Genomic DNA, 24,285 nt, shown 5'->3' with positions numbered 1-24,285 from the left:
AAAAGTAAGACTTACTGTTTTTTTATTTAATAGTTTTAGATATGTTTATTTATCATGCTAAGCCCTACCTGCCGCGCTAATATTCGTATGCCGGAAAACACCTAGGATTGGGTTTTTAATTTATTAAAATATAAGTAAATTATACATAAAACTGTTTAAATTATACATAATATAGTTTTTATAGCGTTAATAATACATGATTTTACTAGCTTAGCTTTTTATGGTTTTTTTTTGCCCGCCTTATTTTATATAAATACATTATATGAAAAGGATCCTTCTTTTTTATACTCAATTTTGTTACATCAAATAATTTTCAGTTCTTATAATTAATTCCTTGCAACTTAGAACTAATATTCAAAAACATAACGTTCTCATTTAAGAAGTGCGGCAACGTCGCATTTAATTAATATTAAACCTATATAATAAGAAAATCAAATTATATACAAAGTTTTAGTCATAACTTCTCCCAAATCCTGTATATCTTGCTCGTCAAATTCCACTCTATGTAGCAATCGATTCATTATCCATCTTCTGCTATTCACAAAACTGTAAAATTGACTTCGAGTCTGCTGATTCACTTTCAGAAGTATAGAATTCAGAGTCGAATGTTAGCGCTAAATTTGACTTCCATATAATACACAAAACAAGGGCTGATCAATAAAAAGTGAGTGTGACGCAATTACCATTTATCACATTGTTTTTTCGACGTAGGTATATTTTGCATATCTTTTTATAGATATAGTTTCCTTTGATTAAAGCATTATTCATATTTAAGAACATGTTACGATTCGCATTACTACTTATTATTAAACCTGAAGTAGGGGAGCCATAATGGGGGTAAGATTCAGAGACTTAGGTATCTCTATCTCATCGCATACTACTTTTTGGTAACGTCATCAAACTAGAGTATTTAATAAACTTTATATCCATAATAAATTCTCAGCAATATAATAATTCAAGTCATTCCAATTAAGAAAACCTACCGCATTTTTCTATCAAACGTGCTTTAATAATTCCGATGATAATTAACTGACCTTATGATCGAATCACAATTGTATGTTATTACTGTTGTAGGGTGTGTACGAAGTCGTTCTATTGCAAACTCACCATTAATAATGACAGCTACACTGAATATTAAGGTTTCATATTCGCGTTGAGATTCAGAGATGTTATTGTAAAGTAGTCGAAGTCAGAACTAAGCAAAGTTTACACAATCGTAATTAGAAATACTTCGCGAAGTCTGCAACTATTTTTGGTATTACAAAGAAAACTTTTTTAATAACTTTTTTCTCTTAATTGAAAAAACATGTTTAAACATTAATATAATCTGACTCTTCAGGACTGTAGAACTTTCATGAAACTAATTTAAACTTCAAAAGTAGTTCTTTATTTAGAACTGTAAAATATTGTTTTAAACATTTGTTTTGTTGACAAATTGTAATGAACATACATCAATGTATGCGTTTTTGTTGTTGCATAAAAAAGTCTCTCGCAGATTCGCAATTTAATCTCGAGTCGCTGATTTTTATCACTTCGCGTATACTTAGCCTAAGTTTTTGACCGTTTTTAGAAATCTGGCGGTGAATTTTGACAAACGAGAGACATAATTCATACAAAAACGTTTCTGAATTTCTTTAGCGAGATCTACGGGTCGTATATCAAAGTCTAATAAGTTTTGGACAAATGTTAAATGAGCCAATATGGGTGCTGCCATTACTATTCCGATATCATACCGTAATAACCAATAATATTTTTATATAACCAAAAAATTTAAAAATATTTTAAGCTATTGCATAGATTTTATCGCGGGCCTTGAGCGTGGGGACCGAATCCAGAAATTCCGTAACGAAAAAAACCTAACACCCCCCACTCCGACCGGCACAGCGGTGATACTTTTTAGACACGAGACAGACTATATAGGCTTGTTAGTCTGAGTCTGGTAGATTGAATTAATGGCAAAAAAAAAAAATTCTGCATAAATAAAAAATAAATAAACAATAAAATTATAATTGCATAGGTTGATAAAAAATACTATGCAATAGCTTTATCGCGGCAGTCCCCGAGTGCCACACGTTTCTTTTAATATATACTTAAACATCTTGACTACAATTACTATATATAATATTAAAACAATTAAAAATATGACCTTCATAAATATGTATTACTTTACTTTCAGAACAATGTAAATAATGCGAATTGATGCATACATAACAGACGAGATTTTCATATCATTGTTCCATTATCTTAATAGATGTTATCTTAAAGAATAAGAGAATGGGATTATAAACTTTAATCCTAACAATAGAATGTTGTATATTTGATCACAAAATATATGCAATGAACATGTGTTCTTAGATTTTTTGAAAACGCGTTAATCGCATACAGCAGTCATTATTAGCTGATAAGCGATTGTTAGTACATAAGTCGTGATCGCTCAGCTGACCTTCTTGTTTGCATTACGCATAAATGGTTATAGGCATTTGTGTCTGCAGGGGTAGGCGCTAGTGGTTAGTTTGAATATAGCAAAAATCTTCTATTGAATGTGGTATAAATCACTTCTCTCGAAGCTCCAACTTTCTAGCCCATTACAGCAACATGGTCAACATGGGTACCGGGAACGCTGGACCCGCGTTGACCCCAGTTCACGGATATTTCGATATATTGGTGCGTTTACAGGTCCATGCCGTTCTAAACATCTCCAGCACCACATTTCGAAAGCGTCAATCCTTTGCCTTGCTCGGGTTTGATTCTTTCACGTATCTATACAGGAAGATAGGAAATAGAAGGGCATAGATCAGTCTTATTTTGGTTTCGATACCAATTCCTCCCCTTTTCTATATGTTGTCTAAACGTGTCACACCATCTTTCGCCATACCAATTCTCTTTTTATTCCGGAGCTGATTGATTGCAGATTTGTGGTCCTAAGTACACATAGCGGTCGACAATATTTCTGCCTATGTGACATTTTAGATCGGCTCGGTCCACTATAATCATTTTTATTTAAGTTCTGTTCACCGCGATGTATGTACATGAATGTGTCTTTTTATAATTTTTATCTCTATAATGGCGAAAACTTTGTTCTTTTCTTTAGTATTACACCGTTTAAAAAGATTTTTCGTATACTCGAAGTAATGTCATGTTTATAACAAAATACTGTAAAACTTTCTTTAATGTAGATTTAATTTTTGGCCCATGGCACGTGTCTCAAAAACTTTTTGTTTTTGAATAGAGTTAATATAATTAATAATAATTAATATTTAAAAAACAAAATTACATATGAAAATACCGCAATTTATTTATTTTAATTCTTATAAGTAGCTTTTTTGTATTAAACAATCTAAAGACATCGTGCTACAACCAAATTAACGCATTTTAGTAATAATAATGTATTTATTTGATCATAAGTTTATATAATGAGTATTTGACAACCACGAGATACAACTAGTAACGATAAGCGCAAAATATTAAATTAACTAAAACTGTTATAGCACAAAAAAGGCAATAAAATTACGTCATATCTTCAGTCAGGCGTTGTGTTCTTATAGTGAAAAGTATTACACATGTGCGCCGGCGCAGGCTGTATTATTGTTTACGTAGCCACTGAGGACGGTCCGTTTAAAATTAACAAGAATTTAATTATTATTTCAAATAATTTGAACCACGTCGGAAACTTACAAATCTGTGCGTAAAAGTGAAAAATGTTGGGTAAAAATGCAAAAATGTTATTTGGACTGTCAATATGTGCATTGATAATATCAGTGTTGCTAGCTGCGTGGGGCTTCCCGAAAATCCTGAAACAGCAGATCCAAAAGGTTTGTAAAATCTGTTTAATGTTTACCTCAAAATATACAACAATATGTTTTAATTATTTTACATACCATGTACTGTTAATTGCGCTGATAAGAATTCAAAGCATTAATTTGTAAATATCCAAATATATAAACGTGGTTATTAAAATAGTAAAGTCAATGGAAATATAATGCTCAACCTTGGTTAGAGATAGCAATAGTTGATGGTAAATGGCATGACGTGACAATCGAAATGGGGTCAATAATATTATTTCTAGGTTGTTCTCACGATAGTATATCCTTTACAAATAAATACGTTCTGCACATTGTTGGTTGAACAGTCTCTTATAAATATCCAGAAAGGAAATGTCACCCTCCTGCTATCTGAAACTGACCACACTGAAGCTACATAATAGAGAACAATATCCATTGAATTCTCCCCGGAAGAAGCGAATTCGACAAGATTGTAAAAAATATTTTATTTATTACACTTACCTTATTACACTAATACAGAAAAAATTTATTTCTCATTACAAAAATGTATTCCTCGTATATACATATTACATGAGGAACGTAATATCTATATACGAGGGAGATACACGTCGCCACTAGCCGTCCCAATTTTAGTCTACTATGTTCACCCTAACATGCATTTTTAATGCCTTTTTTAATTTGTCTAACGCGCTGTTTGAATTTGTAAAATAATCAAATAAAACGGAAAGCAACCTTATCGCTTTCAAGCAATATCTGCATGGCAACCATCCGGACTCTAATAAGTCAATATTCAACTAATATTTACAAAAGGGTTCTTAGCTACAACTACCACATTGCCAGGGAAGAACTGAATGGTAGGGACTCCACCCTACCATTTTGACGATACTATTCAGGAGATGTCAGGAGAAGTTGACGTATATCGCCACGGCCAAATTAAGACAATGATGGGTCTCAACATCTCAGCGTCATTAAAAAAAAACAGTGGCACTGCAACCTCTTGGCCTCAGATTTCTGAATCTATATCATGATCGTTTTTAAATCTAATAGGCAAGTAGGTGATCAGCCTCCTGTGCCTGACACACGCCGTCGACTTTTTGGGACATGTCGGTTTCCTCACGATGTTTTCCTTCACCGTTCGAGCAAATGTTAAATGCACACATAGAAAGAAACTCCATTGATGCACAGCCGTGGATCGAACCTACGACCTCAGGTATGAGAGTCGCACGTTGAAGCCAACACTGCTTCGTTATTAACCTCTATAAATATAAAAGAAAAAACTTATAATAAATCCCGAGTCTGAATACCACTTAACTAAAACACATCACAGCTATTGTTAACGAACGATCAGGCGAGGCAGCGATACTCCACAACTGCCAATAACGAAAACCCGATTTACATATGATTTTCGTACCACGTACCACCCTAGGTTACAAGAAAGTAAGGAATAATGAAACAACTTCACCGAAATTGTATATAAAAATGTCTGGTATAAACCCTGAAAGGTCTAACTTATTTAGTTTAAATATTCAAGGTGATCGCCGATCGTCCTTAGAAATAATTAAGGTGGAATTAATTCGTGTTTTTATATTAGTTTAATATAGCTAAAACACTCCTGAATCCTTCGTTTATTTTACATGACATGTGTCTCGGTTTTTATCTGTATTTGTGCGCAATGTTCAAATGTTCTTGGCTTCATGGACTGTAGAACATTATGTCCTTACCAACGACTAATTTAGTCACTAGAAGAAAAACAGCTTATCTTACGAAGTAATTTAATTTAATTTAACGACTTCCTTATTCCTCAGTGGGTATCATTATACGTTTTTTCTATGAAATAAATATATTAATATGAAGTTGAATAAATTTTCAGTATGGAAATTGTTATTCTGTATTCAAATTATATTTTTGCAAATTATTAATGTTCTTTTTATTCAAAAATATAAATATTGTTTGAAATTCGAACTTCGAACGAATAAAATCAATAATACTGTGTAATACTGATTTTAATCGTTTATTCGTTCGTTCGTTCGTTGTTTATACAAAGTTATATTTTACCAGCGGCATACGGTGTAAATCGATGAAGCCGTTTAGGAGGAATTCAAGTAAGTTTTGCTTGTACTGAAAATATAAAATATTTGGTTTACCCCTTGTAATGGGCTTCTAAAAGCTCTAGATAGCAAACAAAAGCAATTCCTTTCGTTAACACTTTTGTCGAATCTAAAAGCTTTCAATTACAACAAACGCATCATGAGAAAAAATTGTAGCCAATTTCCAAGTATAAACTCGATATAAGTAATTAGTTGAATTGATCAAATTAGTGGCCAATTTGGTTATTATAACCAAATTTAAATGATTGTGTTATATTTTATATATTTTTTGTTTTTATACTACAGATGATATTCGATTTAGATTATAAACATAATGTGCAAAAAACTTTTACTTCATTAATTCTGAGACTTAGACATTAATAGAGTTAACTGTCTGGTTTATTATTATTTATTGTTTGATGATTTGCTTTTTTAAAAGAGTACCTAGAGTTTTTTACGCCGGCTTTTTCTCTCGGCCTACACCCTCTGTCTTTGCCGATGAGTAGGGGTGCCTACAAGTTCTAATTGATTGACGTGGAATAAGTGATACCTAGAAGATCTTATGTTCCAAAATAAACGTATTTTATTTTTTTATTTTTTTTTTTAAAGTATGTAATAAAACATTGTAGGACTACTTAATCAAAAGATTTAAACAGTTGTCCCTAAAGCAAGGAACATATGTTACATAGTTTCATGTTGGGGTGAATAAAAATTCTTAATTTGAATTATAATTAAAATTTTATTACGAGTATACATTGGAAATTGGACTTCCGCCATCATCACTTGCTAACATTGCATAGTTATGTTTTGTTCGCAATTGGACGTTATATAGCCCAGTCATATTAGGTAAGAAAAGGGGTCAACCTCGGAATGAAAGATAATAAGCTGCAAATTGGTATGAACCTTTGTTTTGTCATTCTAAATGTTGTCTCAAAAGTCACAATCGTTATCGTGTCCGCGTCTCAAGATATTCAAGGTCAAAGGTCACAAAAATCGGTTTTTCGCGAATATCTGGCTTCCTATCGGTTAAATGAGATTTGCATTTATTATAAAAGTTGTAGGCTATAAAATTCCCTACAACTTTTGTTAAAACTTTTTTTTCATACGACCAACCGTTTTGAAGGTAGAGCGCGAAGTGCACATCGTACAGTCATAAACCTGTACAACTGTCAACACTTCCACCAACAAGTGTAGCAGCTCATCAACACATGAAACGTGTCTACTACCAGATTCTAACGTGGTTAGGGAAGGACTTAGAACCTCAAGAATGGGGCTGGATGCTTGAAAATGAAATCCTGGAGCCCATACGAACGTTATTACCTCCAGCACCAGCCGAACTACTAAACGTAATATTTTGCAATTGCAAAAATGGTTGTGGTTCCCGCTGTGGATGCAGAAAATCAGGGCTACAATGTTCTTTAGCTTGCGGCCAGTGCAACGGACAAGCTTGCCTCAACGCTTCACTGTATCCAAGTAATCCCGATGAAGAAAATACATATGATCCCGATATTCTGGAAGGTTTGGAGATGGACATGACAGATAATGAGGATGATGACAATGAATCGAACATTTTTGAGCGACAAGAAGAAGAAGAAGACGAAGAAGAAGAAGATAATTAGCTTCCATTTCCAATTTCATTACAATTAAAATCAACAAAGATACTTTTGATATTTGAACTCACATTTTGATAAATGTATATTATGCCGTATTTAATAATAAATCAAAATATGTGTAAAATATATACTCTTACTATCATTTTAACTTAAAATAAAACTAAAATATATAATCCAGAATTAATAATATTTTATACTTAAATAGTTAAATATGAATAATTATATATAAATAATCAAGTTACTTACTTTAATTAAATATAAATAATTAATAGTTAGTACATAAATAATAGGCATTGTTTAATAATTATAATTATTGTAAATAATTGACTTTATAACGTACTGATAACCATAACTCACGCTTGACCTTGCATTAGGCCGTATATGACTGTACGATGTGCACTTCGCGCTCTACCTTCAAAACGGTTGGTCGTATGAAAAAAAAGTTTTAACAAAAGTTGTAGGGAATTTTATAGCCTACAACTTTTATAATAAATGCAAATCTCATTTAACCGATAGGAAGCCAGATATTCGCGAAAAACCGATTTTTGTGACCTTTGACCTTGAATATCTTGAGACGCGGACACGATAACGATTGTGACTTTTGAGACAACATTTAGAATGACAAAACAAAGGTTCATACCAATTTGCAGCTTATTATCTTTCATTCCGAGGTGAAAGCCCTAATATGACTGGGCTATTATGTGTTTTGACCCACACAAATATCTCAGCTATTTATAGACTGAATATTGGATGAACAATAACCCACTAAAACAACCTCAACCAAACTGTTACTAACTAATATAATACATACGTAGTTATAATCTATTAATATAATGATTAAACGTTTTACTAATCTGTGAAGCCATATTTCAAGAACGATAAAATATTGAAGCTCAAATATGTAGTTATGGCCTAATGTAGAAAGTTGCCAATAGTTTTATTGTTTTTCTCAGTTAATCTCAGTTCCTTTCCACATAATGTCGCTATTCGCGTTCGATGGAACCAGCCCATTTTTTCTTAGGGGTCTCTTCTATGGCATTTTCGTACGCTTTCACCGCATCTTCAGGGCTCGTAAATCGTAATTTGTCATTTGTTGTTGTTTTTTTTTATTGAATTGTTTAATTATAACCTCATTAGGTTACCAAAGAGTTCTAAAATTAAAATTCAAAAACAGTTTTCAATAGCAATGTTTGTAACTGGCCAGTTCTAATCATTTTCAGTGTTACCCGCGTATTAGTAACATTGGTAATAATAAAATAACACATTCATTTTATGCATCTAGTGTCATTGTAAGTAATAATAGTGACAACACATTCTGACTATGACGGTATATCTTTAAGGAATTAGACTAACAGTTTATACCAAAGTTACCTTTCATTTATGATTACTAAAATAAATAACTATTTTTATTTATTTACATTTAACCTTGACAGCTATAAAGAGGATTATTAAATTATCCTTATTATTATATATTTATTATTACAAATAGTACTCATATTAATTGTGGGTTGTGAAATGGAAATGAGTTTTAAAAGTTAAAAAAAAATAGTTGCAATCGAATACCGACACTTTTGTATATGACATATAAATTTGAATATGGACATAAGATTCATGAACTCGTCAGATGATCGCAGTTAAAAAACAAAATATTTACTTAGCTTAGCTGAGTTGGTTATTTTTATTTAAATGTTTGTGTTTATTTTTTGTTGTTCAACTTAATATTTTTCTTTGAATATTTTATGCCAAAAACAATTATTATCTTTATTTCAGAGCGTACAACTGGATAACGACTCGATGACGTTTGAGAAATGGCGCAAAATTCCATTTCCGCTGTTTTTCAAAGTCTACGTGTTTAACGTTACCAACGTTGATGCCATCATGGCTGGAAAGAAGCCTGTGCTCCAGGAAGTTGGACCTTTTGTATACAAGTAAGAAGAATATATTATTCATGATGGCATTTAGAACATATTTTTGCAGAGAAATCAAAAGTATTTATACATTGTTAGTTAAGAGAGTTCAATTGCATTGTTTATCTTTCTTGTGCCTCATAGATCAACGTCAAGCCGAAATCGAGTGATAGGGTGGGTACTGCCTTAGATGTTGATTTATGGGACACCTGTGTAATCAAATTATTACTAGCCTCTCCAGTAACACGCGCCGGGTATGAAAGTCGTAAACATGTTCGCCTGACTTGCGTAACGCGTTTTTTTATAAAATTTATTCAACATGTTATGGAAGACGAAATAACGACACACTCGAAACATTATATTAAACGCGTAATATCTTCTTATAAATTTGATAAATATTTTCCATTTATACTTAATTGGGAATTTTTTGCTAAGATATTCTTTAAATAAATTGTATTAATGTTTACGGATATTCGAGATAAGCTACAAATTTAATTAATAATTTCGGGTGGCGAATCTTTTTTTTTTGCGGAAATCTGTATTCAGTTAAAACTCTTAAATAATTTAATGGTTCTATTGTTATATATCAGTTTTAGTTGTAAACTATCTCTTAAATAATTTAATGGTTCTATTGTTATGTATCAGTTGTAATCTAATTTTCTTATAATGGTGAAACTACTTTCAATGCAAGAGGGCTCGCGAGTGCTGGCCTTTTAAGAATTAGTACGCTCTTTTCTTGAAGGACCCTTAGTCGAATTTGTTCGGAAATACTTCAGTGGGCTGCTGGTTCCACAAATGTCATGGATTGTTTTACTTTAAAGATATTGCATAGATTTTATCGCGGGTTTTGAGCGCAGCGACCGAATCAAGAAATTCCGTATTGTACATAAAAGCGTCGCGTGTTAGGTACACGCGATGACGTAATATAGGTACGACCAATACGCGTTAGAGCGGGACAGAACGCATAGTGCGTCTCACGTCAGTCTGGCCTGAGCCGAGAGCCTTAGTGCAGGTGCGTTAGAGTGGGACAGAACGCATACTGCGTATTCACATATCTCTGACGAGATCGGTGATAGCGTAAGCGCGGCCGGTGCAGCCGGTACGTGTTAGAGTGTAGTAGAGTGTTAGAGTGGTAGATTGAATTAATATCAAAGAAATAAAATACTACATAAATAAAAAATAAACAATAATTGCATAAGTTGATAAAAAATGCTATGCAATAGCATTACCCCGGCAGTCCCCGAGTGCCACACGTTTTTTATTTTTTTAATGCTCCGTAAGAGCAAATGCTAATTGTCCACATAAAATTCTACAGGTGTATAGTAGTTATTCGATCTCACGACCTCAAGGATGACGGTCGCCACTAAGCCTACACTATTTTAACATTCCTTAAAATTGGTAATTACAACATTAAGAATTCAGCAAACTTTAAATGGAAATCGCCTATGAGAGCATATTTCAACTAAGCGAAACTATTAATTTTCTTAATGAATACAGCATCTTACAGAAGACAATACAAATCTAAAAAATCTTGTTTTACGTGATAATTATTGTACCTATTGTATGATAATTACTGTACTATTTATAGTGTTAAATACTTAATCAATAAAGAATATATTTTTTACGACTTTATATAAAGGTTTTCTGCCATGGAATTTAGGAAATTTCAGTGAAAAAAAAATAGAGAAGTTAAAAATAGAAGTTGTCTAAGTTCTAAAGTAAATATGCTTAGAGGTCAGACTAACTTTGTAAGCGCCTTCCAAGATATGACGTCATGATAGTAAAGTCAGCAACGTGACCATGGGCGGCGGTATCACTTAACATCAAGACGCACACATTTTTTTTTTTTGTCAAAAAGATGTAATTTTCTTATTCGTTATATTTTGGCTAAAATAAAAGGATTGACATAATAAAAATATAAGGCACTTTCTGTTTCTTAATTTAATGTCCTACTTTACTGGATTAAAACAAAAGAAATGTAAAAAGATTATTTATTAAATACAATTTAGCTGCAAGTAAATTTAATAAGTAGTTACAGAAACAAAGAGACCGCTGTAAAGAATAAAATCTAAAGAGAAATGGTACCGCAAGCTGTAAAAAGCCAGCCATGTAAAATTACATAATTGTAATAAGATTGGGGGTAAATCTAGCTTAGCTCTACTTTATTATAAATGTTTTCATTCCACCTAATGTTATTTATCAAATAATAATACAAGTGGTACAATCGTAAGTCGTTCGCATATTTTACAACACACAGTGGTGTGCAAATTTATCTTAATTTACATTTTACATTATTAGTGAGAGTCAATTCTTATATTATCTGTATCGTATATATCATACTTTATTAAATTTGTATAAATTACAATGTCTCACACAAATAATAATTTATTGAATAGTACATTTTTTCCAAAAGTAATGCACTAAGTCGCTTTTTAAAGACTAGTCGGAAGCTCTTTTAATTGTTGGTAAAACAAAAGGTGTTTTTCCGAAACAGTTCTAAATTTATTTTTGGCACAGCTAATTTCTCCCCATGTCAAAGTCATAAGAACAACTAAAAAAAATGATTATTGATAAGATTTATTATACGAGTGTTTAATTCAAACATTTCTGTTTTTTAAAGGGAATATCGCGAACGGACTATTCTGGGATACGGTAAGAACGATACCATCAAGTACACCTTGAAGAAATCGTTTGTGTATGACCAAGAAGCGTCAGGGTCTCTTTCTGAGGACGAAGAAGTCACAGTTATAAACTTTTCTTATATGGTGAGTTTATTACAACAACAAATTCCGAACAATTTCTGTGAATTTCTCACATTTTCACATGATTGTAAAATTTTATACTTCAATATTTTATCGTGACATTAACGAATAATTTTAATTACTGTTTTAGATATAATGCCAGTTTTTTGGATTAATTCTTTATTTAACTCACACGCATCGAAGATTGATATACATTTTTATTAATATTTTCGTAACCAATATCTAGATAGGAATGACAACCAATCTTTGCGATGTCTATGACACGCCTAACGATCTTGACAGTATGTTGACACGATTCGCGAATTTATGAATAGACGACGAGGAATTTACGAAAAATTTGAATAAATTTAGATATAAATGTTGTTTATAAAAGTAGATTCCCTATCTTTGAATATATAACTTATATACAATATATAGAGCAATGTAGACCTAGTGGTTTCCTCTCACACTTGAGTTGAGCGTATTTAACAGTCGGCCGTATTCAGAAGGAAGCCGGCAAGCCTTGGACCTAGAAAAAACAAATTAACACGAAATTAATAAAGAAATCTGTGGCCTTTACAACTTGTTTTTATTTTATTATTCTTTATTACTCAAGATGTCATATGGAACATGGTATAATGGTTGCTGCTCCTTACAAACATTGTGTAAAAAAAACTTGGCGAATAAAAAGTGGCGGAGAGTTTATTGCCAGTTCTTCTCATCCGTTTTACGCCCTTGATTTGAGTTTGGTAGTAAATGTAAAATTTGAATCATTTAATGTATATTTCTTTTTTTTGACGTTCATAAGTGTACATTATGTTACCTATACGAATAAATTATTTTTGATTTGTAGCACCACTGGCATAATTTATATGAATCACTTCAGGAATTTCAAATTTCAATTCTATTGGGAGCCAATAGACAAAAGCGGCAGCGTTAAGTAACATGAATCAATCATGTTAAATCTCGCCACGTAACAGTTGAATGCGATCGGGAATTTGATTTCCAAATTTGAATTCTTGTGATCTTCATTTGTTTTTTACAAATTCAAAATTTTTATTGATTAGACGTGCCCAAGGTTTTCCTAAATTACGTAATGAATAATAACTCTTTGTATCTGATTTTCCCACATTATTTACCTTATATCCTATGAATAATTTATCTTAATTGCCAATGCAAATTAATATTGTTGAACATATAAAAATGCTAAGTTGTCTATTGTATGATTTTTTTGTGTGACTAACATGTGAAAGACAAACACAGTAATAATATATAACCTCAACCATGAATGTTCTTTGGGTCTTTCTAACTACCCACCACCATCTTCCTAGGTGTAGTATGACTCGATAAGTCTGTGTGTGTTAGCCTCGTTAGCCTTTAAAATTGTGGTATGCTCTTGAACGTCCGTAAGCCATCATGTGGTTCTTCGCAACGACAACTGTTAGACTGAGACTGATATAGCGCGTTGCCGTAGAACGCTAGGCATGAAGATGAAACGGACTCTCCATTGCTGTCTATAACCATTAATTATAATAATTTCCAAAATAAACATTTCAAAACAAATTATGTAGAAATTTTTATTGATAAAAATAGGCAAAACAGCTAAAACAAATAATAGCAAAATTACAATTAATAGTCTGTTTTAAAATTATCAACATTATTACAAGTTTATTATTGTTTTAATAATTACACAATTCAAATATTATTTCAGAATGCTATTCTAACAGCACATGACCTGATGCCAGGAATTTTGCCGATGCTGAATGACGCGATGTCTGGCTTCTTTAGCACTGATGGAACACCATTCATAAAGATCAAGGCAAGGGATCTTTTCTTCGATGGAATGTTTTTAAATTGCTCACTAAATCAATCCGCTATAGGTGAGCAATAGTAGTAAATCTAAATATCAGTTGGGCATGCTGCATGATACAAATATCATGCGTCTGAACATTTCTAGAACTCAGGTCATGTACGTTACTAATTGATTGATATTTAGCCAGTGTTGTAGTACCTGACTAATTTGGATTCAGTAAAAAACGCGAGAGTTAAAAGCCTTTTTATTGTTGTTTAACTATAAGATTTTTCTTAGATTTAAAGGTAAGACGACAAAGAATACAAAATTGTACACATGTGTATAGGTCAGAGATATATCACTTAGCATGATTTGTGTGGGAAATGCAATATTATTGCCATACGGAAATCATAGTTTAAGTCTCAATTTTGGATCGTATAAAAATAAATCAGGGACACAATCTCTTTAGGTTAAGCTCAGATTTCTGAATCTGTTTCATGATCATTTTGAAATCTAATAGGCAATTTGGTGATCACACCTCTGACACACCGTTCACTTTTTGGATCTAAGACATGTCAGTTTCCGCACGATGATTTCCTATAGCGTTCGAGCGAATGTTAAATGCGCAAATAGAAATAAAGTCCATTGGTCCATATCCGGGGATCGAACCTACGACTCAGAGATGAGAGTTGAACGCTGAAATCACTAGGAAAACACTGCTCTAATCCTATATAAGTAGTAATACAAGACAGATCCAGGCTTAAAATAATCTAAAGCCAAGATAGAATGAACGCAGTTTTGTTAACACTTCTCTGTGTGGAATGAATGACAAATAGAATTTTATTGTCAATTCAGACACATCCGACACGTTCTTCAAATACGAAAGTATACTTATTCTCCTTTATTGCATTTAGATCAAAAACTTCGTTCCTTACGTGTACATCCCATTGTCTATAGAAATCCTAAGATGCTTCGGCAATCGCGTGTTACTAACGATTATCCTTTTCCAATAAACTCGCACCGCGTATCGAATAGGTGATAAACTTGAAACGCATTTAATAGCTCTGTCATATATCTTGTAGAGTAGATAAACTTCTAGAATAAGTATTCTCAAACAAGTTAGAATCTATGTAGATTAAGAATCGTAAATAGTTTACATACTTCAAGTATTGACCATCTTTATGTAAGGGTGCCTATAATAGGACAATAGAAGTCTTATGGTAATAGGTTACCAGCCTACCAAGTGGATATATAGAGGAACGGAACCTACCTTATTTAGTCTAATAGGTAATGCCATCGATTCAAAATCCTAGCCAGGACACCTAAGACAATTCACACACAATGATATACATGGCCTGCACCAAAACTTAATTTTCCTACTTTACTCGCTTAGAAATATCATTCGATGTTTTATATATATATATCAAAAAACTCAAATTTTCTTTAAAATCTTCCAACTTGTATTTAAATGAGGAGAATCAGGCGCGAAAAAAAGACATTTTCCATTACGGAACGATTGTTCATCTCGTTTTGCGCCCCTGATTTGAGAACTGGCAGTAAATGTTAATTTAGAATCATATTTTATACTGTTGTAGTGTACATTTATTTACCTACATAAATTATATATTGATATTTTTGTGATTTATCATTTCAGCTTTAATATGCGGAAAAATCAAAGCAGACACACCTCAAGTAATGAGACCAGCAAAAGAAGAGAATGGATTTTATTTCTCCCTATTCGATCATGTACGTATGTAAAAAATACATTTTTAACCATAAATAGCGCTCTCTGAAATCAAAAAATTACAGAACATACCAACAAGAAGGCAACGTTTTATTTATGTTTAATTATATGTATAACCATATGTATAAACCGTCTCAAAAGACGCAGAGCCCTGTAACAGCAACATTGCCTGAGCTAATATTAATATGGGAGATATGAGGAATATCTCCAACCGCAAATCCTCCTACAACTCATCTGCATATAGTCAGAAGACTGATTGCACGATGCGCTCTAAAAAAAAGCTAGTGACCATTTTAAGGTTTCCATGATTACAGGGAATACTAGGGATAGACACCTGTTATTATGATTTTGAATTTTTACTCACGAACTTAGTTCAATATTTTCAATGCAGAGATACTATCAAGGAGTACCAAAGAAATAATTCAAATGACGATGTAAATCTGACACTGCGATGTGCTGAAGCTCTCGTGACTTGGTCACGGTATCATATTGGATTAACTAATCAGCTTCTAATACTGTTAATTAGTTTATCATTGATAATCTGAATTAACTTTGCGGCATTTAATAACATTACGTTAGTCTGTAATCACTATGATTAAAAGTTTAGAAGATGCACATTTTATTCACAATTGTTGCATTGAGAGAACTTTGGAGGTCAATTCTACAGTTCCGTTATTATTATGTATTGTCTGATGAGATTATAATCGTACCTAATTGTAGAGGTATTTAAATTATTCTAGGAACTTTGCTATTAAAATACAGCTGTGACAAATGTATATGCGAATATAATAAATTGGGCTGACATCGAATACTAAAAAGCATTTTTAAGATGTATCGAGTATCATAAATCGTAACAAATTCGAAAAGCTTTCTTAAAATCTCGGGTTAGCGAACCTATTTTTCATAAATCTCATTTTAGTTAAACAGAACAGAATCGGGCCCATACGAAATGGTCCGAGGCACGGAGAACATAAACGAACTTGGGCATATCGTCTCATACCAGGACAAACAATCAATGGACCAATGGATGGATGACTACTGTGGGATGATAAATGGCTCAGATGGCTCCATCTATCCACCGATAAACGAAAACAATGTGCCGAGTAGATTGTATTACTTCGAGCCACAAATTTGCAGGTATTTTTATCCCTAATTATTACTTTTGTTTCCTCTCCGGTGGCTGATTTTTAAAAATGTTATACGAATCGCTATGCGGTCACTTCAAGTGGTTGAACATCTTTCAGGCCGCTAGTTAAACGGCGCCTTTAGTTAAAAGGCTAGTCTGTTTATTGAACGCCTAATTAAGCTAGTTGGCTGTGACATATATAACACTAAATTCTGCCAACCTACATACAGAATATTCCATCAATTTACCATAGAAATATATTCCATCAATTTACCATAGAAATATAGTCAGTACAGGATTTCGGTACAAAAATCCGTATTATTTAATGCAGTGTTCTACAAAATGTACACAATATTTTAATTATTTTGTGTATATAACAATAATTTTAGAAATATGAGTTTTAAAAGATGCAAACTTAAAAGCTAACATTATCCGGGGAAGTGGTTACTTATATATTAATCTAACATCCGGAAAGTTTGATTTCCTTTTCATATCTTTGAGATATTTGATCGTTAGTTATTGAAAAATTCTTCCTATCATTAAATACTCTCACGCTGAATTTTATACTAATACTGGTTAGCTACGCTGTTTTGACATATATAAAGATTATTATTTTAGCTTTAAAAAAGGTAATATTACTAACTTAACACAATAAACTATATTCATATATTAAGATGCTGTACTTTTTATCCAAATATTTTTAATCATAAAGCGTAGTAAAAGATCTTTTGCATGCAGCCTTAAAAAAAGTGCTTCAACGCACCAATATGGGTGACAAAAAAATATTAATTAACTAAATAACTTTATAAAAATTTTCAGATCAATTTACGTGTCCGTAGTCGGACAACGTGCTTTTATGAACATGAGCGCATACTACTATGAAGTAGATTCATCAATGCTAGCTTCTAAAAGTGCCAATCCAGATAATAAATGCTTCTGCAAAAGGTAAATAGAAATATAAAATACTATTTTTTCTGCTGCAATACGAGAGCTTTTCTGCTTTCACAAATTTTATTAAATTTAATTAGCTCGACCATAAGTTCACTATATTTTAGCGCGAAATGATTGACAGGCACAGAACATTAACAACCATCAACTTATTCATTTAAAAAAAAATGAAACAACACACGAAAGTGCCCGTTTCAGTTTCGAGCTACTTGCCTATTAGATTTAAAAATAATCATGAAACAGATTCAGAAATCTGAGGCCAAGACCTAAGGAGGTTGTAGCGCCACTGATTTATTTTCATTTTGTATTGGCCATCCGGGATTAGAACCTTTTCTTAGAAGCACTAACTAATCAGTAGACTTTTTACCCTTAATTAAAAAAAACTCACGTGAAAAGTACATACTAAACAAATGACTTTTTGTTTTGGTGAGATTTCACATTGATTGCAATTAATCCCTCGGGAAGAATAGAGGTGGCAATTTTCTTGAGAAAGAAGGAGTTTTGTCACTTGGATCATGCCTCCAGGAGACATTTCAGATTCTTCCCAAACAAATTCGTTTGTTTTATTTATTTGTTTCATTCTCCTTCGTATTTACACTTAATGTCCTTTAACCTATGTTATTTTATTTTTATGAGTAATCAAAATCTCCATTAATAGAATGTATACTATTAAATTATTGTGATAATATTGCGTAAGACTTATTTGAATATAGTATATGTATTTTTTGCAAAGTTGTCTGGAAAATTTATTGAGTATTTGTCAGACACTGCGGCCTGAACGAACAGCTGGAAAGTCTCGACTTTCTAAGTAAGTACTTATGAAAGTAGTAAACAACATTGTTGTCGATATATTGTTGTCTGGTGTTTGTGCTTCTGTTTAGTTCCGAAGACGCCAACGAAAGGCTTCTTAACATATGTTTTCTATTCAAAATTATTTATAGAATTCCCTAAGTATGCCGATTAAGTAATACTTCAACGCAGTCTTTTTATCTTTTTTGTTTGTTTTTTTAACATTCACTCCTAGGCCCGAAGCAAGTTTAGGGGATGGTTGATTTGGATTCACTTTCACTATGCCTTCAACTACGTCGTCGTCAACAATGGTTAACAGCCGATGGTGAGGCTCGTTCAACTCAAAATTTGCACATTTAAATCGATCTAACGAATAATGCGCCGTGTTTATGTAAGCAGTGCTGGGCCAGTGCACATAGTTAATTAACATTTGTAATGTTCCATGTTGTTTGCACAGCGGTATTTTAACGTTGGAACTCAAACTGATATTCAGTTTATCCATGGCGTTAAACAAATCGACTAAAACAATAGCTATTAATACGGCTTTCGAATAAAATTTATTTGAATTTTGAATTGCGCGCATTGATTAAATCCGTAGCTGGTTAAAAAGACGTTTTATTATCGTATTGACGTACGAATATTAAACATAACTATAAAATAGGTTTTGTTTACATTTTGATGGACCTTATGCGTAATGTTGCTTATCATAAACATCAAACCAATATCGAATAAAAGACTTCTGTGTGAGTAATAAAAATAGCGCTCAAAATACCATAGGAGAAAATTTATTCTGCGAAGATTTAAAATATGCGTCGTTAACTTTCACCCTTTTAGCAAGAAAACAACAAGTTTGCGAAGCTCGATCGTTACAGTCCTTTTATTAAATAGCTGAAATTATAAATTTACATGAAATTTTATAGAATGTATTCTTTTATATTTCATTTAAGTTCTTTGATTTATTAAACCATTTGGTTGGATGATGATGATGTTGGGACCTTTAAATCTTGTATTTTTCTATTACATACATGTATTTGTATACACCAGTTTAAATTAAAACGATATATTCTAATTTAATTAAATGTATATTTCGCTTTAAACTCTATAACTATTTACTTTACAGGAATTGGAGTAGCAATCATGACGGTTGTCTGCTTATGGGGACATTTAATGTAATGCCATGTCAGGGTGCCCCCGCAATTATCTCTTTACCGCATTTCTACCTCGCTTCTGATGAACTACTGGGCTACTTCGGTGGTGGAATCAGCCCGGATCGTGAATCACATACAAGTTATATATACATTGACCCTGTAAGTAATTCCAAATCACAAATTTTAGAAGTGTACTTTAAAAAAAATGTTTATTATTTTTATAAACATAATTATCAAAACCAGAATTCCAAAGCAAGATTTCCGGGTTGAGAATCTCACGTTTTACAAGTAAAATATGTACAACACGTAAAAATAAACAGTGTAACGTTTTATATATTCTTTTCTAAATAGTTATCTCATTGAAAGTGACTATTGCAAAATCGTACGAGTACAAGTATAAACTGTTAACCTACTTAAACAGTAACTGTGATGCTTAAAACTCAGAATGAGATGGGTTTTTGTCAATGTAATCGACCAAGCATAAACATTACGTAAACTCAGACCCGGGACCTTCTTGCTTCAATTCGTATACGGAAATTAGTTCTTGGCTGATAGTTTATTATATAACATCATCAAAAATATAAAACAGTGGCGAAGAGTTTTCATCCCAATCTTCCTTTCTACGCCCTTGATTTGAGAACTGACAGTAAAATTGGAACAATTTTATATAGATTTCGTTTTTCACGTTCATAAGAGTACCTATATGAATAAATAATTTAGAGTTTTAGTAGGTAACTTTAAACAAAAGGTAGTAAAGCTAATATTAATCTTTCTTTATTTTCTCACAAAACTTCATACATGTGTAAGTTACAACTATTTATTAATGTATGTAAATAGTTGTCATTCTGCTTTTGAGGGATAGTTATTGTTTATGTGAGGCTGATGCCTGCTAAAGGTTGAGCACCTGTGTTACAGGTCATCAGGCCTCCACCACTTCGGATCGATAAAAGATAATAAATAATAGAGAATAGACAATTATGGTTATAGTAAGTAGGTTGTAACATTAACAAAATACGAAAATATATACATTTTACTGACAAAGCTGACTGCACCTTGAACTTTTATATTTTGTAGTTACGATATAATGAAGGTGATCCATTTTAAGTCATTATTAAGAAAAATTCAAGCATCGTCTCCATGTGTGACCTTTCCATCTTTTACCACATTTGTCGCCTAAAAATTCTAAATGATACTTTTTCGTCATATAACGGCGAACTAACTAAACAATACATTTTTAATATTTTTTTTTTATCCTTTTCAGGCTACAGGAGCCATGCTAAGTGGAATACAAAGGATCCAGTTCAATGTAGAATTAAGGAATATTCCTAATGTGCCCCAGTTGGCAACTGTTAAGACTGGCCTATTTCCTCTACTTTGGGTTGAAGAAGTACGTATATTGTAAATTATGATAGTAATTTATAAACTGTTTTATAGTTTTACCAATATTTGATGTTTATTATTATTGTTCAAAGAAACGTCAATTGTCATTTTTACATGTCAAATTTATGTTAATCAGTATTATTTTCTTGAAAAGCACGCAATTTGTATAGTATATTAAAAATAACTATCTTAATTTTCCTTGGTAATAAATCCTATGTCAAGCGAATATTATTATACAGGCTTTTTTATGTAGGAAAATTCTATCAAAACTTTACATAAGTATTGTAATTATAAACTAAGAAAAAACTAAACAATGAATTTAACTCCGAAAAAGATTCTTTCACGAAAAGTATTTCAGGCATAGTATAATAACTAAACTAAAATAAAATCAGTTCTTTAAAACTGTTGGCTTTCTTATGTTTCTTTCTATAAAGAAATGCCTATTATAACTTTGTGTATAGTTAAACCATAGACATGTTAACTCCCAGCCCCCTAAAGGCAAATTTCTGCACATAAGTATTACTATAAATAAAAAACTGTTTGTATTTTTATTTAGAGGATGAATGGAAGAAAGGAAAGGATGGATAGCTAAGTCGTCGCCCCGGTGATAAAGTAGCCGGGGAAGGTAGGCTTACTAGGATAAAAAAAACGTGTCAGCTTGCAGTCGTAGTTCGTTCGTTTAGTTGTCTTAACTAAATATATCTGTCCGTTTTCAGTCGGGTTACGGGCTATACACACTCGCGTCGGCGGTCGCTTATTTATCACAATATTTTATTTTAGGGTACACAAGTAAACCGTTTATATGCTTTCAGGGTGTAGACAAGTTACCAGACGATATTGTGAAGGATTTACGCGATGCACATACAACTATAGGCTATGTGGAGGCAGCGAGGTGGTTAATTGTAGTCATCGCAGCATTTATGTGTGTTGGTTCAGCGGTCTGCGTCGTACGATCAGGCGCTGTAGCCGTGTGGCCCCGAACGAATAATTTTGTATTAAACGCTGGAAATCGTTTGGATATTAATAAAGGACGAAATTAGATTATAATGACCCACTAGGAACAGTCATTTGAATATACACTTATTGAATATTAGAGATTATTTCGTGTGGGTTATTTTGTTTTTTAGGAGCCTACAGTCATTTCAATTATGCTGTTATATTTATTAATATGTCAACGGTACTACTTGTATATGTGTGTTAGCTTTAACAATTAAAAATAGTCAATACTAGTTAGCAGGAATCTCAGTATCGTTTCAATGTCTATAAACAATCTTATACTAGCATTGGACAAATGAAAGTCATACGGCATTTACATATTTATCTTATTCTGCGCTATTTTGTTGCTTTCTACTCATCCAAATTTATGTCTGTAGAGACCATCATATTTTTTTAAATATTGACGTAGATATATAATATGCATAAAAAAATTGAGTTAATTTCTTAAAGTATGACTTTATTTTTTGCGAACATCGATAACAATTTATTAAAATGAAAATGGGCTATTTTTTAGCGAAAGGGTGGGGAACTGATATTATGAATTGTTAATATCTTTATATTGTTTATTTTAAATTATATAATGTTATTACCTGTATATATATTTTTGTTTAGATTGCTGTGAATGTAACATTATTATTTGTAAATACCCTTTAATTTTTGATCCGTAAAATTTATTGTAGAAAATAAGGTACAATTGTGTAAGTTTATATGTTTACGTGATATATTAATAAAAGTTTACGAGAATCAACTTATATTTTTATTTTATTAATTAAAATTATTTTTCATCAATAAAAAAATGAACTTCGAATATGTTTAAAGTAAGTGTAAGAGTCCTAAAACTGGCCATATCTGAATTTAATTAATGGAATGTGATTTGATTGAGATTGTGATTATTGATTAAGGTGCTTCTCTCTGTAATCCATGTGATTCCTTGGTATCTTAGCCGTACGAGGAAATATCAATTAGGTAGAAAATAATTTTCGTAGGAATATCCATGCGTCCTGGAGTTTCAACGGCAGCCTGACTATGGCTAATTTTCTCTATTTATAAAATCAACTTAATTTGTATAGCAAGTAAGTTGTAACATGTTCGAATATCTTCAATACATACATGCCTTACCCGGTGAACAAAGTCGTAAAACACTCACAACTGTTACTGACAATACTTAGTTGCAATATTTGACTTCCTTTGGTGATAATGACTGGGTATAATATTTTTAGGAATTTTTGTAAAACAATTTATTATATTTGTATAATATAATTTGTAAGACGTATATATGTAAGAGACGAAGATGTTTTATTTAACAGAAATTATTTTGTGCACAATATCAGTACACGTAAACTTACTTTCCTGAAATAGATATTAACAACTATAAAGATAGTGTAGGGTAGGCTAGGTAATAATCATAAAACACGCGCATTAATGCGACAATTTAAAAACAAATACTGAGTCAGATTAATATATGTGTTTCACCAACGTCATATTTCCGCGAAAACAGTGGTAGGTACATTATGACGTTTAAGACATTTGGAAAAATGTGCCGCCATAATTTGTGGTTACTGTGTCTTCCATAATTACATTTAAACAGTGAAACAATCGTAAACAATTTTGCCCTTCAGTCTAATTAGTTATTTTACACTAATTATATAACAAAAATGTTTTAATCGCCAAAATGATATTTATATTTGTTTATGTAATGTACTTTATGTACGTTTCATTTAAAACCATTTCATAAAAAAACCTGTGTGTACACGCCTTAGAAGTAATACTTCATTGGCGTACAAGAATAAAATCTTTTTATAAATATTATTCTACGTTGTAAACGACTGAAACAATAGAAAATGGGTATATAATAGAAAGGGTATTGAACATTTTTATTATAATGCATTATTTAATTAAACAAAATTTATTTAAATATTACAAAAAGATCTAAATGTTGACTATGCTTCAGGGTGTCGGTTGTTTGTGACGATGTGCGGTGTCGGTTTTTTTTGTGACGGTGTGCGCTCGCATCGTAAAATTTACTACTTCAAACATAGATTTTTACGACTTTATTCCCCGGGACACGCGACATATCTAAGTCATCAAAATCAGTGTAAAATGTTACTGACGACCACTCCTGAAATAGGTGCAAATTTTCCAATCTAATAAATAAATGAAGTTCTCGACGCTCGGCTATACGTCACTGTCGTCACAAAATGCACGTGACTCGTGACACAACTATTAGGTCCT

General features: G+C 32.1%; 1 protein-coding gene across 1 annotated transcript; it reads left to right on the top strand.

Annotated features, from left to right (window-relative positions):
* The first annotated feature begins 3,544 nt into the window (after positions 1–3,544).
* Positions 3,545–22,795, top strand: LOC110999358 (sensory neuron membrane protein 2). Its single transcript, XM_022268373.2, has 10 exons — positions 3,545–3,812; positions 9,253–9,410; positions 12,010–12,154; positions 13,842–14,010; positions 15,577–15,668; positions 16,586–16,803; positions 17,612–17,737; positions 19,650–19,836; positions 20,939–21,064; positions 21,870–22,795. Exons 1-10 carry the CDS (start codon positions 3,699–3,701, stop codon positions 22,095–22,097), a joined length of 1,563 nt encoding a protein of 520 aa, XP_022124065.2. The 5' UTR covers positions 3,545–3,698; the 3' UTR covers positions 22,098–22,795.
* The last annotated feature ends 1,490 nt before the right edge of the window (positions 22,796–24,285 follow it).

The sequence above is a fragment of the Pieris rapae genome, chromosome 18 (assembly GCF_905147795.1).
Source record: "Pieris rapae chromosome 18, ilPieRapa1.1, whole genome shotgun sequence".
In the NCBI taxonomy this organism is placed as follows: Eukaryota; Metazoa; Arthropoda; class Insecta; order Lepidoptera; family Pieridae; genus Pieris; species Pieris rapae.
The sequence above is the reverse complement of the archived record's forward strand: the minus strand, read 5'-3'. Positions and strand labels throughout refer to the sequence as shown.